Source organism: Saimiri boliviensis, chromosome 1 (assembly GCF_048565385.1).
Source record: "Saimiri boliviensis isolate mSaiBol1 chromosome 1, mSaiBol1.pri, whole genome shotgun sequence".
Lineage (NCBI taxonomy): Eukaryota > Metazoa > Chordata > Mammalia > Primates > Cebidae > Saimiri > Saimiri boliviensis.
The window spans coordinates 259,696,983-259,715,235 of record NC_133449.1 but is presented as its reverse complement, the minus strand read 5'-3'; the positions used below and the strand labels follow the sequence as shown (position 1 = coordinate 259,715,235).

The window sequence follows — 18,253 nt, the reverse complement described above, 5'->3', positions numbered from 1 at the left end:
TGATGAATATAGATGAAAAATCCTCAGTGAAATACTAGCAGACTGATTCTAACAGCAAGGTAAAAGGATTAATATTCTATGGCTAAGGGAGATTCATCCTTAGGATGCAAGGATAGTTCAACATATGAAAATTAATAAATGTGATATACCATACTAACAGAATAAAGGAGAAAAATGATATGAGCATCTCAATAGATGAAGAAAAAGCCTTAGGCAAAATTTAATACCCTTTCCCAGTAAGAACTCTGAACAAACTAGGAATAGAAGGAAATTATTTCAGCATAATAAAGGCCCATAGCTAACATACTCAGCAGTGAAAAGGTGACACTTTTTTCTCTTAAGATCAAGGAATAAGACAAGGATGCCTACTCTCACCACTTCAGTATAGTACTGGAAATCCTTGACAGAGCAATTAGGCAAGAAAAGTAAATGCCATCCAAATCAGAAAGGAAGCAGTCAGTCTCATTTTTGCAGATTACCATCTTATATGTATAGAAAACTTTAAAGACAACACAAAAAAAACTACTAGAATAAATTTAGTAAAGATGGAGGATACAAAATCAGCACGCAAAAGTCAGTTGCTTTTTTTTTTTTTTTTTTTTTTTTTTTTTAAAGAGCTGTAGTGTGACCTCAGCTCACTGCCAACTTCTGCCTCCTGGATTCAAGCAATTCTCCTGCCTCAGCCTCCAGAGTAGTTGGAATTACAGGCTCCCACCACAGTGCCTTGGTAATTTTTATATTTTTAGTAGAGACAGGATTTCACAATGTTGGCCAGGCTGATCTCAAATTTCTGACCTCAGGTGATCCACTCACCTCATCCTCCCAGAGTGTTGTGATTACAGGCGTGAGCCACCGCACCTGGACATCACTTGCATTTTTAAACACTAACAATGAATCATCTGAAAAGGAAATTAGGAGAACAGTCCCATTTATATCGGCCCCAAAGAGAATAAAATGCTTAGGAATAAGCTTAACCTTTCACCGCAGGTAAGAGACATGCAGTACTGAGAACCACAAAACATTAAAGAAATTGGGCCTGGGTACTTTGGGAGGCAGAGGTGGGTGGATTGCTTGAGGTCAGGAGTTCAAGCCCAGCCTGATCAACATGGTGAAACCCTGTCTTTACAAAACAAAAATTAGCCAGGTATGGTGGCCCGTGCCTGTAGTCCCCACTACTTGGGAAGCTGAGGCAGAATTGCTTGAACTCAGGAGGATGAGGTGGCAGTGAAGAGATGCACCACTGCACTCTAGCCTGGGTAACAAAGCAAGACTCCATCTCAAAGAAATTAAAGCCACAATAGATCTTCATAGATTTGGAACACTTAATATTGTTAAATTGTCCATACAGATTTGAGCATCTCAGATTTGATCATCTGAACTGCTGGCCAAGCACAGTGGCTCATGCCTGTAATCCCAGCACTTTGGGAGGCTGAGGTAGGCAGATGATGAGATTAGGAGTTCAAGACCAGCCTGGCCAACGTAGTGAAACCCTGTCTCTACTAAAAATACGAAAATAAGCCAGGCATGATGGCATGTGCCTGTAGGCCCAGCTACTTGGGAAGCCAAGGCAGGAGAATCGCTTGAACCTAGGAGGTGGAGGTTGCAGTGAGCTGAGATTGCACCACTACACTCTATCTTGGGCAACAGAGTGAGACTCATCTCAAAAAAAAAAAAATCTGAACTACAAAATTTGAAACTTTCTGAGCATCAACCTGACTCAAAGGAAATGCTTGTTGCAGCATTCTGGATTTCAGATTTTCAGTTTTGGAATGCTCAAACAATGTTAAGTATAATGCAAATATTCTAAACTCCAAAACAGTTGTGATCTCAAGCTTTTCATCTGAGGAATATCCAGCCTATATTACGGAAAGTGGACTACAGATTCAATACAATCCCTCAAAATCCTGATGGAATTTTTTATTTTTATTTTTATTTTTTTATGAAAACAGAAAAAGCAATTCAGAAATTCATATGGAACTACAGATAGTCCTGGAATAGCCAAATCAGTCTTGAGAAAGAGCAAAGCTTAGAGGCATCATACTTTTTTTTTTTCTTTTTAGGGAGTCACGCTCTGTTGCCCATGCTGGAGTGCAATGATGTGATTGTAGTCTGCTGTAGCCTCTGCCTCCTGGGTTCATGTGATTCTCTTGCTTCAGCCTCCCAAGTAGCTGGGATTACAGGTGTGCACCACCACCTCCAGCTAATTTTTTTTCTTTTTTCTTTTTTAGTGGAGACTGAGTTTCACCATATCGGCCAGGCTGGTCTTGAATTCCTGACCCCAGGTGATCCACCAGCCTTGGCCTCCCAAGGTGCTGGGATTATAGGCATGAGCCACTGCGCCCAGCTAACATCATACTTCTCGATACCAAGATATTTTACAGAGCTACAGTAGCCAAAACAGTATGGGACTAGCATAAAGACATGCGTACAGAACAATGAAGCAGAATGGAGAGCCTATAAATAATCCATGCAAATAATATGGTCAACTGATCTTCAAGGGTGCCAAGAATGCACAATAGGGAAGGAATATTCTCTGCAACAAATGATGTTGAAAGAATTAGATATTCACATGCAAAAAGATGAAATTGGACCCCTATCTTTTACCGTACAAAGAAACTCAAAATGAATTAGAGACTTAGACATAAGACTAAAAATGTAAATCTCCTGGAAGAAAACATGAGGAGGAAACTTCATGATGTCATCCTTAGCAGTGATTTCAATGGATGTGACATCAAAATCATAGCCAACAACAAAAAATGGACAGCTGGGACTACGTCAAACTAAAAACCTTCTGTACAGCAAAGAAAAAACTGAGTGAAAGGAAATCTAAGGAGAAAATATTTGCAAAACCAAATAACTGATAAGGAATTAATCCCTAAAATATATAAGAAACTCCCACAACTGATAGTAAAAAAAATCTGCCTAATTAAAAAATGTGATAACTCAAAAAAAAAAAAAAAAGTGGCAACTCTACAGTCCAAATGATGTAGAAAAAATTAAAAATGTTTTTAAAATGTTCAAAGAACTTGAATAGACATTTCTCCAAAGAAAACATACAGATGGCCAACAGATTTATGAAAAAAATGTTCAGCATCGCTAGTCATCAGGGAAATGCAAATCAGTACCCTATGAGGTATCACTTCACAGCTTTCAGGATGGCTGTCAAAAAAAAAGATGCTCACGCCTGTAATCCCAGCACTTTGGGAGGCCAAGGTGGGTAGATCATGAGGTCAGGAGTTCAAGACCAACCTGACCAACATGGTGAAACCCTTTCTCTACTAAAAATACCAAAAAAAAAAAATTAGCTGGGTATGGTGGCGCACGCCTGTAATCCCAGCTACTGAGGAGACTGAGTCAGGAGAATTGCTTGAACCTGGGAGACTGAGGTTGCAGTGAGCCAAGACTGCAGCACTGCACTCCAGCCTGGGCGACAGAGCAAGACTCCCTCTCAAAAAAAAAAAGATAACTCGTATTGGTGAGGATATGAATAAATTGGAATCCTTGCACATTGTTGGTGGGAATGGGTACAGCCATTATGGAAAACAGTATGAATGTTCCTCACAAAATTAAAAGAAAACACCATATGATTCAGCAGTCCTACTTACTGGGCATTTATCCAAAAGAACTGAAATCGCGATCTTGAAGTTTTAGCACTCCTATGTTTATTGCAGCACTATTTACAGTAGCCATGAGAGGAAATAACCTAAGTATTCATCAACAGATTAATGGATAAAGAAAATGTAGTGTATGTATCTAATGGAATTCAGCTTTTAAAAACAAGGATATGCTGCATATGCAACAACATGAATGAACATTGAGGACATTATGCTATGTGAAATGTCAGTCACAGAAAGACATACACTGCATATTTCCATTTATATGAGGAATCTAAAATTGTTAGTTTCACTCATATGAGCTGTCTAAAATTGGAAGTCAGAGTGGAATAGAGGTTACCAGGGGCTGGGAGGGAGGAGTAAATGGACATTTACTAATCAGTGGGCGTAAAGTTTGAACTGAGCAGGATGAACAAACTCTAGAGATCTGTACAATGTACCTATAGTCAATCATGTACACTTAAAAAATGTGTTAAAAGGGTAGACTCACGTTCTTGAATGTTAAAAGTTTTCATTGAACATGTACCATTAAAGTTGGACCTTTAAGGGGTGGTAGGATGAGTATAATCAGAGATAAAATTATTAAGCATTCAACTAGGAGGGTGTTAATAAAGCCAAGTCAGCTATTAGAAAGTGCAGGGTTTAGGAAATAGTATACAGTGTATATGTGAAACAGTTTAAAATTTGGAAAGGTAAATAGGAAAATAATGTGAAAGGCCTTGAAATAAAGTCAGAAAGATACTAAATTTTGTTTGCTAAGTTGTGAAAAACTATTGAAGATTTTGGAGCTGACTTGGCACAGCTGTAATCTCCCTGGCAAGAAATATAGCATGTCTGACATGTAATAGCCAATTCATATATTTGAGTGATACAATCTTATTGTTCTTTCTCCAAGAGCCTCAAGAAATCTTTGGGGAAAATCTTAAAGTAGTTTAAGATTTTCCAGCTAGGTAGTGCTGGAATTTGACTGTGGTATTACTGTATTGCTAATGAGATTTCTGCCAGAAAATAGTTTCCAAAAATAAAAAATATTAATAAAACTCCAAGCCCTTAGCTTTTCTTTCTTTACTAAATGTTACAAAATTTTGAGTCAATATAAATACATGCTCTAATGTACATCTTCTTTACAGGTGTTAGTAAAATGGCCTTTCGCCATTTAATTGAGTTCACATATACAGCAAAATTAATGATACAAGGAGAAGAAGAAGCCAATGATGTATGGAAAGCAGCAGAGTTTCTACAAATGCTAGAAGCTATCAAAGCCCTTGAAGTCAGGTACTTATTTCTTTCATGGGGTTCAGATAGTCATTTTCAGTCATGTTCATTCTGTTAGTGAAGAACTAAGAATATTTAAGAATCTATAAAAAATCTTCTGGATACTGATTGTTCTTTCATTTGACTTTGATATTCTATTCATGTGTTAAAACTGCTAAGATTAAATAAAGTAGCATTTTTGGTATCTAACAAAATAAATCTAGACAGCTTTTTAAGGATCTGGATCCCTATAAAATGTTTTGGCAGGGCACGGTGGCTCAAGCCTGTAATCCCAGCACTTTGGGAGGCCGAGGCAGGTGGATCATGAGTTCAAGAGATCAAGACCATCCTGGTCAACATGGTGAAACCCCGTCTCTACTAAAAATACAAAACATTAGCTGGGCATGATGATGCGTGCCTGTAATCTCAGCTACTCAGGAGGCTGAGGCAGGAGAATTGCCTGAACCCAGGAGGCCGCGGTTGCGGTGAGCCAAGATTGCGCCATTGCACTCCAGCCTGGGTAACAAGAGTGAGACTCCATCTCAAAAAAAAAAAAAAAAAAAAAAAAAAAGTTTTGTTGGATTCAAGTTGTTGTTTGTACCAAGCCTTATTTTGCAAAGGGTTTGGCTTACAAAGATTAACATAACACTATTTAAACATAGGGAAATTGGTGGAAATAAATAGATCAAGTGGGAATAAGGTGATAATCATTTCATGTTAGAAGTATGATAGCCAAAAGTGCATACCATAAGTCTACATCGTAGATGGCCTAGATCTAGCTCTAAGTGCACTTAGTTAAAAGAAAAAGAGTTTTCAGTTACATTATTCATTGTTAGAATATAAGAACAAATCAGTTGCTGAGGAGGCATTCCTAGTGTTAAAATTTCTCCTAAGAAGTATTAAGAAAACATTAGGCCAGGCCCAGGCCCAGTGGTTCACTCCTGTAATCCCAGCACTTTGGGAGGCTGAGGTGCATGGATGGCTTGATCCCAGGAGTTTGCAGCCAGCCTGGGCAACATGGTGAAACCCCGTCTCTACAAAAAAATACAAACATTATCTGGGTGTGGTGGTGCACACCTGTGATCCTCACTACTCAGGAAGCTGAGGTGAGGATCACCTGAGCCTGGCGAGGTTGTGGCTGTGGTGAACTGTGATCACGCCATTGACTGCATACCAGCCTGGGCAACAGAGTGAGACCCTGTGAGACCCTGTGTTTTTTTTGTTGTTGTTGTTTTGACATGGAGTCTTGCTCTGTCGTCCAGGCTGGAGTGCAATGGTATGCTCTTGGCTCACTTGCAACCTCTGCCTCCCAGGTTAAAGCAATTCTCCTGCCTCAGCCTCCTGAGTAGCTGGGATTACAGGCACCTGCCACCATCCCTAGCAAAATTTTTTTATTTTTAGTAGAGACATGGGTTTCACCATGTTGCCCAAGCTGGTCTCGAACTCCCAATCTTAAGTGATCTGTCCACCTTAGCCTTTCAAAGTGCTGAGATTACAGGTGTGAGCCACTGTGCCTGGCTGGAGAAAAATTTTTTTAAGAGATAAAAATTTAGATAACTTACTGAACTGCACTCATCTGTAGTTTCATCTCTTAGTTTGACAGTTTGAGATTAAACTTTTCTGACAAGAGCTTGATATGTATATATATTCTTTGATTCTTAGCACCTGGCATATAACAGGTGTACAGGAAACATTTGTGAATAGACAGATGCATGCATGCCAATTAAAACCAGATCAGTACTCTATTGCAGAGAGACCTGAGTATGGATGTCAAAATAAAGATGTGTTCTGAGGATATATACCTGACCAGGCCATCTCTTCTCAAAAAGATTAAAGGAAATGTATATAGATGGAGTGATGCCAGATTTGTGGTTAAATCTTGAATGAGAGCCTTGAATGAAATGTGGTTAAATCTTGAATGAAAGAACGTTCTGTGGGACCCTTTTGCTGCTCGTGGTAGTGCGTGGTACGTCAATTTGGAGAGATTCTTGAGAGCAGAACAGTGAAACATTCTGTAACAGTGGCCTAAATTGGATTTGGGAAATATAATTGAGTTCTTGTCATTGGGAGATGAGGTGAGACTGCGTCTCAAGAAAATACGTATATAGATTTTTGGTTTTTGTGTTTTTTTGAAAAAATTTTTTTTTTGAGATGGAGTCTTGCTCTGTCACCCAGGCTGGAGTGCAGTGGTGTGATCTCAGCTCACTTCAACCTCTGCCTCCCAGGTTCAAGCAGTTCTCTGCATCAAGCTCCTGAGTAGCTGAGATTATTGGTGCCCACCACCATACCTGGCTAATTTTTTTGTATTTTTAGTAGAGATGGGGTTTCACCATCTTGGCCAGGCTGGTCTCTAACTCCTGACCTTGTGATCCATACGTCTTGGCCTCCCAAAGTGCTGGGATTACACGCGTGAGCCACTGGGCCTGGCCAAAAATTGGATATTTTTAAATAAGTTGTATTTAAATCCTACCTCCTACCTTCCCACCCGCTTTCTGTCTCTCAGACATGGTTTGTTTGGGTTTGGTTCTGTTTTGTTTTTTGAGACAGGGTTTCACTCTGTCACCTAGGCTGGAGTGCAGAGGCACAATCTTGGCTCACTGTAGCCTCAACCTCCCATGCTCAAGAAATCTTCCCACCTTAGCCTCCCAAGTAGCTGGGGCCACAGACACTTGCCACCATGCCCGGCTAATTTCTGTGTTTTTTGTAGAGACGGGGTTTCATCATGTTGCCCAGGCTAGTCTCGAACTCCTGAGGTCAAGAGCTGTGCCCACCTCGGCTTCCCAAAGTGCTGGGATTACAGGCATAAACCACCATACCTGGCCAAACGTCGTTTCTTTTTTTTTGATCTTTGAAACTTTTATTTAAATGCAGTGATCCAGGATGGATTTTAAATCTTCTTAAAAGGAGCCACATCCGTGGACTGCACATAGTCCTCAAAAGCAGTGATCTGCTTCTCCAGAGTATCTGTTCCAACTTTATCTTCAACTACATGCTGTATTTGAAGTTTAATTCCCTATCCCACTGGAACTAGTTTAGATGAGCCAGACATGGTTTCTTACCGTTACTTGGTTTAGTGACTTTTCTGGACTTCTGTAAGTCCTTTCCTATGATTCTGTACAGTCTATATTTTGTGTGTGTGGCCATTGAAGTCTCTGCTTAGGTGGTTTACTGAACAAAGTGATCATTGGATGGAAATTTTCTTATATGTCCTAAATCAGTAAATCTCCACATTTATGTTGGGGATCTCTCTTTATAGGGCACAACATCAGTGTCCCATCAAGCAGTTTACAACTGCTTTTGTCTTTACTTCCTGTGTTAACAGAACCTCAAGGTCAGGTAGAGATGAAAGTTTGCTAAGGTCTTTCCTGGACATCTATACAGCTCTGTGCATGTGCGTGGCCTTCTGGGTTCTCTGGCATAAGTCAGAGCTTTTTTTTGAGACAGAGTTTTGAGTTGCCCAGGCTGGAGTACAATGGCACGATCTGAGCTCACTGCACCCTCCGCCTCCTGGGTTTAAGCGATTCTCCTTCCTCAGCCTCTCGAGTAGCTGGGATTACAGATGTCACCATGCCAGGCTAATTTGTTTTTATTTTTAGTAGAGACGGGATTTCACCATGTATGTTGGCCAAGCTGGTCTCTAACTCCTGACCTTAGGTGATACACCCTTCTCAGCCTCCCAAAGTGCTGGGATGACAGGCACGAGCCACCGTGCCCGGCCTTCAGAGCTTTTTAAAGCCCCCTATGAACATCTCATTCTCCAGTTTTCCCTTTCAGTTTTTGTTCAGCTTCTTGATAGCCCAAACTTGTAATGCACCACAGTAGCTGCAATGATAAATAGTTGCTGTTGATTGTTGTTTTTTTGGTTTGTTTTTTGAGACGGATTCTCACTCTGTTGCCCAGACTGGAGTGCAGTGGTGCAATCTCCGCCTCCCAGGTTCAAGTGATTCTCTTGCCTCAGCCTCCTGAGTAGCTGGGATTACAGGCTCCCGCCGCTATATGCCTGGCTAATTTTTGTATTTTTAGTAGAGACAAGGTTTCACCATGTCATTCAGGCTGGTCTGGAACTCCTGAGCTCAGGTAGCCTGCTGTGGCCTCCCAAAGTGCTGGGATTACAGGTGTGAGCCCCACTGCATCCAGCCAATTGTTTTTTACAAATGCCTTGTGGTTAGGGCTATTGAAAAGTGAGCTCTGAGTCAGATGAAATCTCCGAATATTTTATCCTGCTTTAGATTTATCTTTTACGGAAGTAGTATGTGTAAAGCTCTTAAAACAGTACCTGCCACATAATAACATGATTATGCATATGTTCTATTCATTTCTTGGATTGCCATCTGTCTGCTTGTTCATTGGCAAAATCTTAGTGAAATCTTACTCATCTTTCTGGGCTCAGGTGAGAGCCAGCAACCTGAAGCTTTTCCTCACTGAGTGAAGCAGGTTGACTTAGGTACTTCTATTATTCTATATTTTTATCTTTTATATTTTCCATTACAACAATAATCATATTAGTGCTCCCACATTTCACGTAGTGAAACCCTGTCTCTACTAAAAATACAAAAATTAGCCAGCATGATGGTGTGTGCCTGTAGTCCCAGCTACTTTGGGGAAGCTGAGGCAGGAGAATCGCTTGAACCTGGGAGGTGGAGGTTGATACCGGACAAGTTGAGTTTGTCATTTAAAATACGTTCCAACGGATGATACTATAAGTTGATCCTTAAGGAGAAAGTTATGGTAGAATTGATACTGGGGCATTCCAAAGTGAGGTATTAATTTTGTATTAATGGAGCAAATATTTGTCATCAAAGGAATGACGGTAACCAAGACCTCTATGGGACCTTAGTAGTGAAGACATATGATTTAACAGGCCAAACAGTTTAAGAATAAAAATTATTTTAGTTGGACTACTTAAGGAAATCCTATTAACTCTTTTGCAGATACAGAAGGTGCATATCTTCTCACATATGCATTATGGAATTATTTTTGGAATATAGTGTAAACATTTTGAACGACACTGAAAAAAAATTAGTACCTCATTTTGCTTCTCATTTTGCTTTGCTGAAATTACATTATTGTTTACTTAAAACTGTGTATAGACTGGGAATGGTGGCTCATGCCTGTAATCCTAGCACTTTGGGAGGCTGAAGCAGGCAGATCACCTGAGGTCAGGAGTTCGAGACCAGCCTGACCAATATGGTGAAACCCCATTTCTACTAAAAATACAAAAATTAGCCGGGGTTGGTGGTGTGTGCCTTTAGTCCCAGCTACTCAGGAGGCTGAGACAGGAGAATTGCTTGAACCCAGGTGGTGGAGGTTGCAGTGAGCCGAGATCTCACCATTGCACTCCAGCCTGGATGACAGAGCAAGACTGTCTCAAAAAAAACAAAAAACAACAACTGTATATGAGGTTGCTGTTGTTAGGAAGCTGCAATTAACCTTGTAGATTCTTCCTCCCCAGGCTGTTGAGATGTAATTTACATGTTATACCATTTACGCATTTTAAATGTAGAGTTTGAATTTTGGTAATTTTATACAGTGATATAGACACCACCACAGTCAAGATCAGGGGAACATTTTTATCATTCTAGAAGCTTGTCTCATGATTCTTTGCAGTTGATCCTGATCTCTAGCCCCAGGCAATCATTGATCTGATTTTTATCACTGTAGTTTTCCTGTAGTGTACAGTACAAAGTTCATGTTTTATTTTATATACCTTAGCATTGTGTTTTTGAGATTTGTCCATGTGGTTGTGGGTGTTATTTTGTTCCTTTTCATTGCTGAGTAATATTCCACAGTGTGGGTATACTACAATTTGTTTTTCTGATGACTTTGGATTTTTTTTAGTTTTTGTCTATTAGAATAATGCTGCTGTATACAGATCTTTGAGTGGATATGTGTTTTCCTTTCTCTAAGTAAACATCTAGAAGTGGAATACAGCTTAGTTATTTGGCGTACGTTTAACTTTGGAAAACAGTTTTGACAGTTTTTTTTAAAAAGTGGTTTTATGTGCTGGGCATGGTGGCTCATGCCTGTAATCCTAGCACTTTGGGAGGCTAAGGCAGGAGCATCCCTTGATCCCAGGAGTTCAAGATCAGCCTGGGCAACATGGTGAGACCCTAGCTCTAAAAAAAAAAAAAATGTTTGACTAGCTGGGTGTGGTGGCACATGCCTGTAGTCCCAGCTACTTGGGGAGCTCAGGTAGGAGAACTGCTTGAGCTCAGGAGGTTGAGGCTGTGGTGATCTTGCTGCTGCACTCCAGCCTGTGCAACAGAGCAAGACTCCATCTCAAAAGAAAAAGATGATGGTTTTATTATTTACATTTTTGCTGAAACACAACCATTTATGCCCTATCTTCACCAACACTTGATATTGTCAAGGTTTTTTTTTAAACTTGAGGCCAGGAGGTGGCAAATATTTTATTAAAGGTAGGTAAGTATTTAGACTTACATGCCATATAGTTTCTGTTGCAGTTAGTCAGATCTGCTGTTGTGGCAAGGCAGCTATAGACAGCATGTAAATGACTGGGTTTAGCTGTATTTTAGTAAGACTTTGTCAACATAAAATGGGCTACCATTAGGCCAGAGTTCTCTGACTCCTGCTTTAGGCATTCTAATTGGGTATATAGTGATACGTTATTGTAGTTTTAATATTTTTAAATCTTTCTTTTTTTTTTTTTTTTTTTGAGACGGAGTTTCGCTTTTGTTACCCAGGCTGGAGTGCAATGGCACGATCTCGGCTCACTGCAACCTCCGCCTCCTGGGTTCAGGCAATTCTCCTGCCTCCGCCTCCTAAGTAGCTGGGATTACAGGCACACGCCACCATGCCCAGCTGATTTTTTGTATTTTTTAGTAGAGACGGGGTTTCACCATGTTGACCAGGATGGTCTCGATCTCTTGACCTCGTGATCCACCCGCCTCGGCCTCCCAAAGTGCTGGGATTACAGGCTGAGCCACCGCGCCCGGCCCTATTTTTAAATCTTTAATAAGGTATAATATACAATAAGCTGCACATATTAAAGTATACAATTTGATGACTTTTAGCGTACATGTACATTCCTGTGAAGCTGTTAGCACAAACAGTAATAATCACATCCATCACTCTCCAGTTTCCTTGTGTAATTTTGTAATCCATTTCTCTCTCCCTGTTCCTATCTTAATCCCTACAATTTTATGTACATGTAATGGTATGGTAGTGCTTGTCTAATTTCTTTCACTTACCATAATTATTTTGAAATTTATGCTGGGCATGGTCACTCATGCCTGTAATCCCAGCAGTTTGGGAGGCTGAGGCCGGTGAATCACCTGAGGTCAGGAGTTGAAAACCAGCCTGGCCAACATGGTGAAACCCCATCTCTACAAAAATTAGCCGAGCATCATGGTGGATTCCCCAGCTACTTGGGAGGCTGAAGGGGGAGAATCACTTGAACCCAGGAGGCAGAGGCTGCAGTGACCTAAGATCATGCCATTGTGCTCCAGCCTGGGAGACAGAGCAAGACTCCATCTCAAAAAAAAGCAGGGTGCGATGGCTCACGCCTGTAATCCCAGCACTTTGGGAGGCTGAGGTAGGTGGATCATGAGGTCACGAGTTCAAGACCAGCCTGGCCAAGATGGTGAAACCCCGTCTCTACTAAAAATATGAAAATTAGCCTATTGCAGCAGCAGGCATCTGTGATTCTAGCTACTCAGGAGGCTGAGGCAGGAGAATCACTTGAACTAGTAGGGGTGGAGGTTGCCATGAGCCGAGGTTGCGCCACTGCACTCCAGCCTAGGCGACAGAGTGAGACTGTCTCAAAAAGAAAAAAGAAATTCATATCATATATGTTATTGTGTATCAGTAGATAATTCCTTTTCCTGCTAAGTAGTATTCCATTGTATGGATATATCACAATTTGTTGATTCACCTGTTGATGGACATTTAGGTTGTTTTAAATTTTGAGCTATTACAAATAAAGTGGTTATGAACATCTGTGTAATGAGTTTTTGGAATATGCTTTCATTTTTCTTGGTAGATAACTCTTAGTAGAATAGCTGGCTTGTATGGTAAATACATGTTTAATATTTTAAGATACTGCTGGACTCTTTTTCAAAATAGTTGTGCCATTTTACATTTCATTCTGCAGTCTGTCAGTGCTCCAATTTCTTCATAGCCTTGTTAGTGTTTCATATGGTCAGACTTTTTTTATTTTAGTCAGGCTCGTGGGTATATAGTGGTTTAAATTTGCGTTTTTCTAGTGACTAATGGTGTTGAATATTTCTTAATGTGCTCTTTTGCCATCTGTTTGTCTTCCTTGGCACGGTGCCTGAACAAATCTTTTGCCTATTTTTTTAAATGGGGTCATTGTCAAGAACTGAGCGGGGGCAGCATTGTGGGGGTCTGAGATTTTATCCTATTTGCAAGCTAGTAACTTAGCCAATCAGTTTCATGGATGCTGGCAAAAGACATGAGACTCTTGAGTCAGAGATAAAAGGGCTTGATTACTTAGAGCAAAGAAAGCAGCGTGAGTTCCATGTTTCTGCCAGTTTATCTTGCCCCCATCCCCCTAGTCCCATAGGGGTGACACAGGGCCTAGGTGTGTACTGTGCTCACAGTTGTTTGCATCACAGTTGAGGAATTGTGAGCTTTGGGAAACTCAGATCTTTTATAATGAGCTGCAAGCAAACCTGCCAAACCTTTGCCCAAGAAGAAACATTATACTGGACATGAAATAAACCTACCCTCCATTCTGGAAGAGGACAGGCTCTTGTCTTCCAGAGCTCTTTGCTGTACAGACAACTTTGAAAAGATAATCCAAAATAAAATGCTGTCGATGTCTTTGTTTATAAGACATGCAGAAACAGGATCCATGGAGAGTCGTCTTGTTCCATATCCTGGTTTCTGTATTCTGGCTGGTGGTGAATTTTCCCCGTAAGTACAGCACTCCTTCAGCCACTCTGATTGATCTGACCATAGGGATCAGGGCTGGCCTGGGGAGGTGCCTCACGCCTGTAATCCCAGCACTTTGAGATAGGAGGCTGAAGCGGGTGGATCATCTGAGGTTAGGAGTTCGAGACCAGCCTGGCTACCATGGTAAAACTCCATTTCTACTAAAAATACAAAAAAAACTAGACTGGTGTGGTGGTACACACCTGTAATCCTAGCTATTCAGGAGGTTGAGGCAGGAGAATTTGGAGATTGCAGTGAGCCAAGGTCACATCATTGCACTCTGGCTTGGGCAATAAGAGTGAAACTGCATCTGAAAAGCCCCCCAAAAATAGGGAACAGGACCTAATCTATTCAGTTTTTCTCATACTGGGTCTATTTAAGTATTTATTGAAGTCAGCAGAACTTCAAGCAGCAGGATTTGGCCACTCTGCCGTGTTGACCTTAATCATACACCCACCCGATAAGGTTCATCCTGGACTAACAGGTACCTGTCTTTCAGTTTCTGTATTGACGTTTCCACTTAGCCCTGGGCATTAATCTAAGTATAGCAAGATGTTTTAGCAAGTATACAGGCTCCACATTGTCCCATAGGGAGGATGTCTACTAGGGCAAGTTTGTCATTTATAATAAACCTGGCCAGTGGCTTAAAGCTGACATAAATGTCTTCCAGAGCCCAAGTAGTATCAGTGATCACATCAGCGTAAGTCATGCATAAATGTTGTTAACACTTTTTTTTTTTCTTGAGATGGAGTTTCCCTCTTGTTGCCCAGACTGGAGTGTAATGGCACCATCTTGGCTCACTGCAACCTCTGCCTCCCAGGTTCAAACGATTCTCCTGCCTTAGCCCCGCAAGTAGCTGGGATTACAGGCATGCTCTACCATGCCTGGCTAACTTTGTATTTTTAGTAGAGATGGGGTTTATTCATGTTGATCAGGCTGGTCTTGAACTCCAGACCTCAGGTGATCCACCTGCGTCAGCCTCCCAAAGTGCTGGGATTACAGGCTTGAGCTACCGTGCCCAACCTGTACTACCTTTTTTTTTTTGAGACAGAGTTTCACTCTTGTTGCCCAGGCTGGAGTACAGTGGCACAATCTCGGCTCACCGCATCCTCCACCTCCCAGGTTGAAGCTATTCTCCTGCCTCAGCCTCCCAAGTAGCTGGGATTACAGGCATGCACCACCACACACAGCTAATTTTGGTATTTTATAGTAGAGATGAGGTTTCACCATGTTGGTCAGGCTGGTCTTGAATTCCTGACCTCATGATCCGCCCGCCTCATCCTTCCAAAGTGCTAGGATTACAGGCGTGAGCTATCATGCCCTGCTCTGTACCACTTTTAAAAATTAGATTAATCCTATTTTTAGAAAAAAACTGCCCACAGGATGTGCATAAGTAAGTCAGTTATTACTCTAGGAAGCTTTCCTTTGAGAATTCTAACCAAGAGTAGCCTTATTTTAGAGACCTCAACAGTAATCCAAGGGCTGCTTGATCTTTCTTAAACACTCGATGGTCTCCTATAACCATCTCTTAGGTGTAAGTCATTTTTTTTTTTTTTTTTTTTTTTTTTCCGGAGACAGAATCTTGCTCTTGTCACTCAGGCTGGAGTGCAGTGGCACAGTCTTGGATCACTGCAATCTCCTCCTCCTGGGCTCAAGTGATACTCTTGCCTTAACCACCCGCCGAGTAGCTGGGATTATAGGCGTGAGCTACCGTGCCTGACAAGTCATATTGTATTTTTGTGAGGCAAGGAAATTAGTACCTGGCTTCCATATGAGAAGTAGTCCCAGGGTCACATAGAAACCCTGGAAGGAAAGTACTATTTGCTATTGTTTATGTCTCCAAAATAGGACCTACATTAGTGTAGAGTCACAGGTTTACATGGCCTACAATGTAGTCTGCTTTCCCAGTTCAGTTAGAATGACTAGTCTAGTTCTGGTTTTTGGAGGGGCTGTGAGGACAGCTAGTTGAGTCTGTCCTATTTGTATATACATATATATCATATATAATATATGTATGATGTGATTATATAAGCTATAATTATATGAGATATAATTATATAATATATATAATTATATATGATATATATCTCATATAATTATATATGATATATCTCATATATAATTATACCATATATATCATATAATTATATGATATATATCTAATATGTATATATAAATAGAATATATAGGATACATGATTGATATATCAGACATATCACATATATCTGATATATATATTACATATATCAGATACATATCTGATATATATAATTCAATATATATAATCTGAGATCTCTCTCTCTCTCTCTCTCTCTCTCTCTCAGGTATGAGATGGAGTCTCGGTTGCCCAGGCTGGAGTGCAGTAGCATGATCTTGGCTCACTGCATCTGCCTCCCAGGTTCAAACAATTCTCCTGCCTCACCCTCCCTAGTAGCTGACACTATAGGCACGTGCCACCAGGCCCAGCTAGTTTTTGTTTTTGTTTTTGTTTTTTTTTTTTTTGAGACGGAGTTTCGCTCTTGTTACCCAGGCTGGAGTGCAATGGCGCGATCTCGGCTCACCGCAACCTCCGCCTCCTGGGCTCAGGCAATTCTCCTGCCTCAGCCTCCTGAGTAGCTGGGATTATAGGCACGCGCCACCACGCCCAGCTAATTTTTTGTATTTTTTTTAGTAGAGACGGGGTTTCACCATGTTGACCAGGATGGTCTTGATCTCTCGACCTCGTGATCCACCCGCCTCGGCCTCCCAAAGTGCTGGGATTACAGGCTTGAGCCACCGCGCCCGGCCAGTTTTTGTTATTTTTAATAGAGATGGGGTTGCACCATGTTGGCCAGACTGGTCTCCAACTCCTGACCTCAGGTGATCCGACCACTTCAGCCTCCCAGAATGCTGGCATTACAGGCATGAGCCACCATGCCCAGCCAAGTCAGTCCTGTTTAACACAAGCTCCTGAATGCCAGCTGAGTTGAGTAGTAGTTGTTCACCTCATGGACTGATCTCAGCTATGAGAATGGTAGTGGAGCATGGTGTTTTTCCACGACACAGGAGTCATCCCCAGCTGTTTTTCAAAGACTTGTTGGTAAAGATAAGGGAAACCACATGGCAAGGAATGGCAAACACGGCAGTCAATTTAAAGATGCTTGTAGCAGTTGGAGAGACCTGCAACTGAGCATTTTTCTTGATTTGAAAGATTCTAGGGGTAATTCTGAAAGAGTTGTTTTGTTTTTGGAGACAGGATCTCACTGTGTCATCCAGGCTAGAATGCAGTGGTGCAATCATGGCTCACTGCAGCTACAACCTCCCAGGTTCAAATGATCTTCCCACCTCAGCCTCCCAAAGTAGCTGAGATATGTGCCACCATGCCCAGCTAATCTTTTAAAATTTTTATAGAGATGCGATCTTACTATGTGTTCCATGCTGGTCTTAAACTCCTGGATTCAGGTGATCCTCCTACCTCACCCTCCCAAAGTGCTGGAATTATAGGTGTGAGCCACCATGCCCAGCTTGACAAAGATTATTATCCCTCCCTGCCTCATATCTTCTGGAGTCTAAGATGTTTCTCTCCCTAGATGGCAAGGTTGTCATTCCTTCTTCACCTCTTTTCCAATCATCACCCCCTCTTATCCAGACCTTTCATCTGGTATGGTTAGGTGCAAGAAGGACAAGGACATTTAAAACTGAGACCCATTATGTTTCCCACTTTGGCTCACATGGGCCATAATAAGTGAGTATACTTGGCAAGCAGCGAATTCAGTCATGTGGTCAGTGTTCTTATAAAATGATGTTACTCTATTAAGAGAATCCAGATGGCTGAACTAGAATGAAGTGTGAATTTCCTAAGCCTGATTTTGACCAGGCTGTCACCTGGAAGAGGTACCAAGTTGTCCCAGGATTATTGTTGGGGGAAAGAAAATGTTTAAGAATGTTCAGCGTGGGCCAGGTGCGGTGGCTCACGCCAGCAGTTTGGGAGGCTGAGGCGGGTGGATCACCTGAGATCAGGAGTTCGAGACCAGTCTGACCAACATGGTGAAACCCTGTCTCTACTAAAAAAAAAAATTAGCTGAGCATAGTAGCACATGCCTGTAATCCCAGCTACTTGGGAGGCTGAGGCAGGAGAATCAGTTGAACCAGAAAGGCAGAGGTTGCAGTGAGCTGAGGGGCAGCAAGAGTGAAACTCTATCTCAAAAAATTGATATAATGTTCAGGGCAGAATCATACTTCTTCAAATTAGGTTTAGATAACTCCCCCCACACCTTCCCCTTTTGTCTTCATTATCCAGGAAGCAACCAAGAAGAGATGATCCCTTTCTAGGGGCAACTAAATTCAGTGATCAAACTGCTCTACTCAGATTTTTGGACAAAGAAGTTGTGGGAAGTAGAGTTAGAAATCATTTTGAGTCATTGATAAAGGTGTTGCCATACTCAACAAGATACTCAGTATCTATGGATGGTAGCATGAAAGGTCCATCA

The 18,253-nt window shown here is 41.3% G+C and overlaps 1 protein-coding gene across 9 annotated transcripts in view; it reads left to right on the top strand.

Moving 5' to 3' along the window:
• ZNF131 (zinc finger protein 131) overlaps positions 1 to 18,253 on the top strand; it is a 51,194-nt gene that overhangs the window by 12,101 nt on the left and 20,840 nt on the right. For 8 of the 9 annotated variants that reach the window (XM_074386116.1, XM_039463422.2, XM_074386105.1 and 5 more), the window contains one exon: positions 4,745 to 4,889. In XM_074386116.1, the coding sequence (XP_074242217.1) occupies positions 4,745 to 4,889 (145 nt within the window). Of the gene's footprint in view, positions 1 to 2,228; positions 3,214 to 4,744; positions 4,890 to 18,253 lie in introns of all 9 variants that reach the window. The other variant, XM_074386110.1, reaches the window with a different exon arrangement.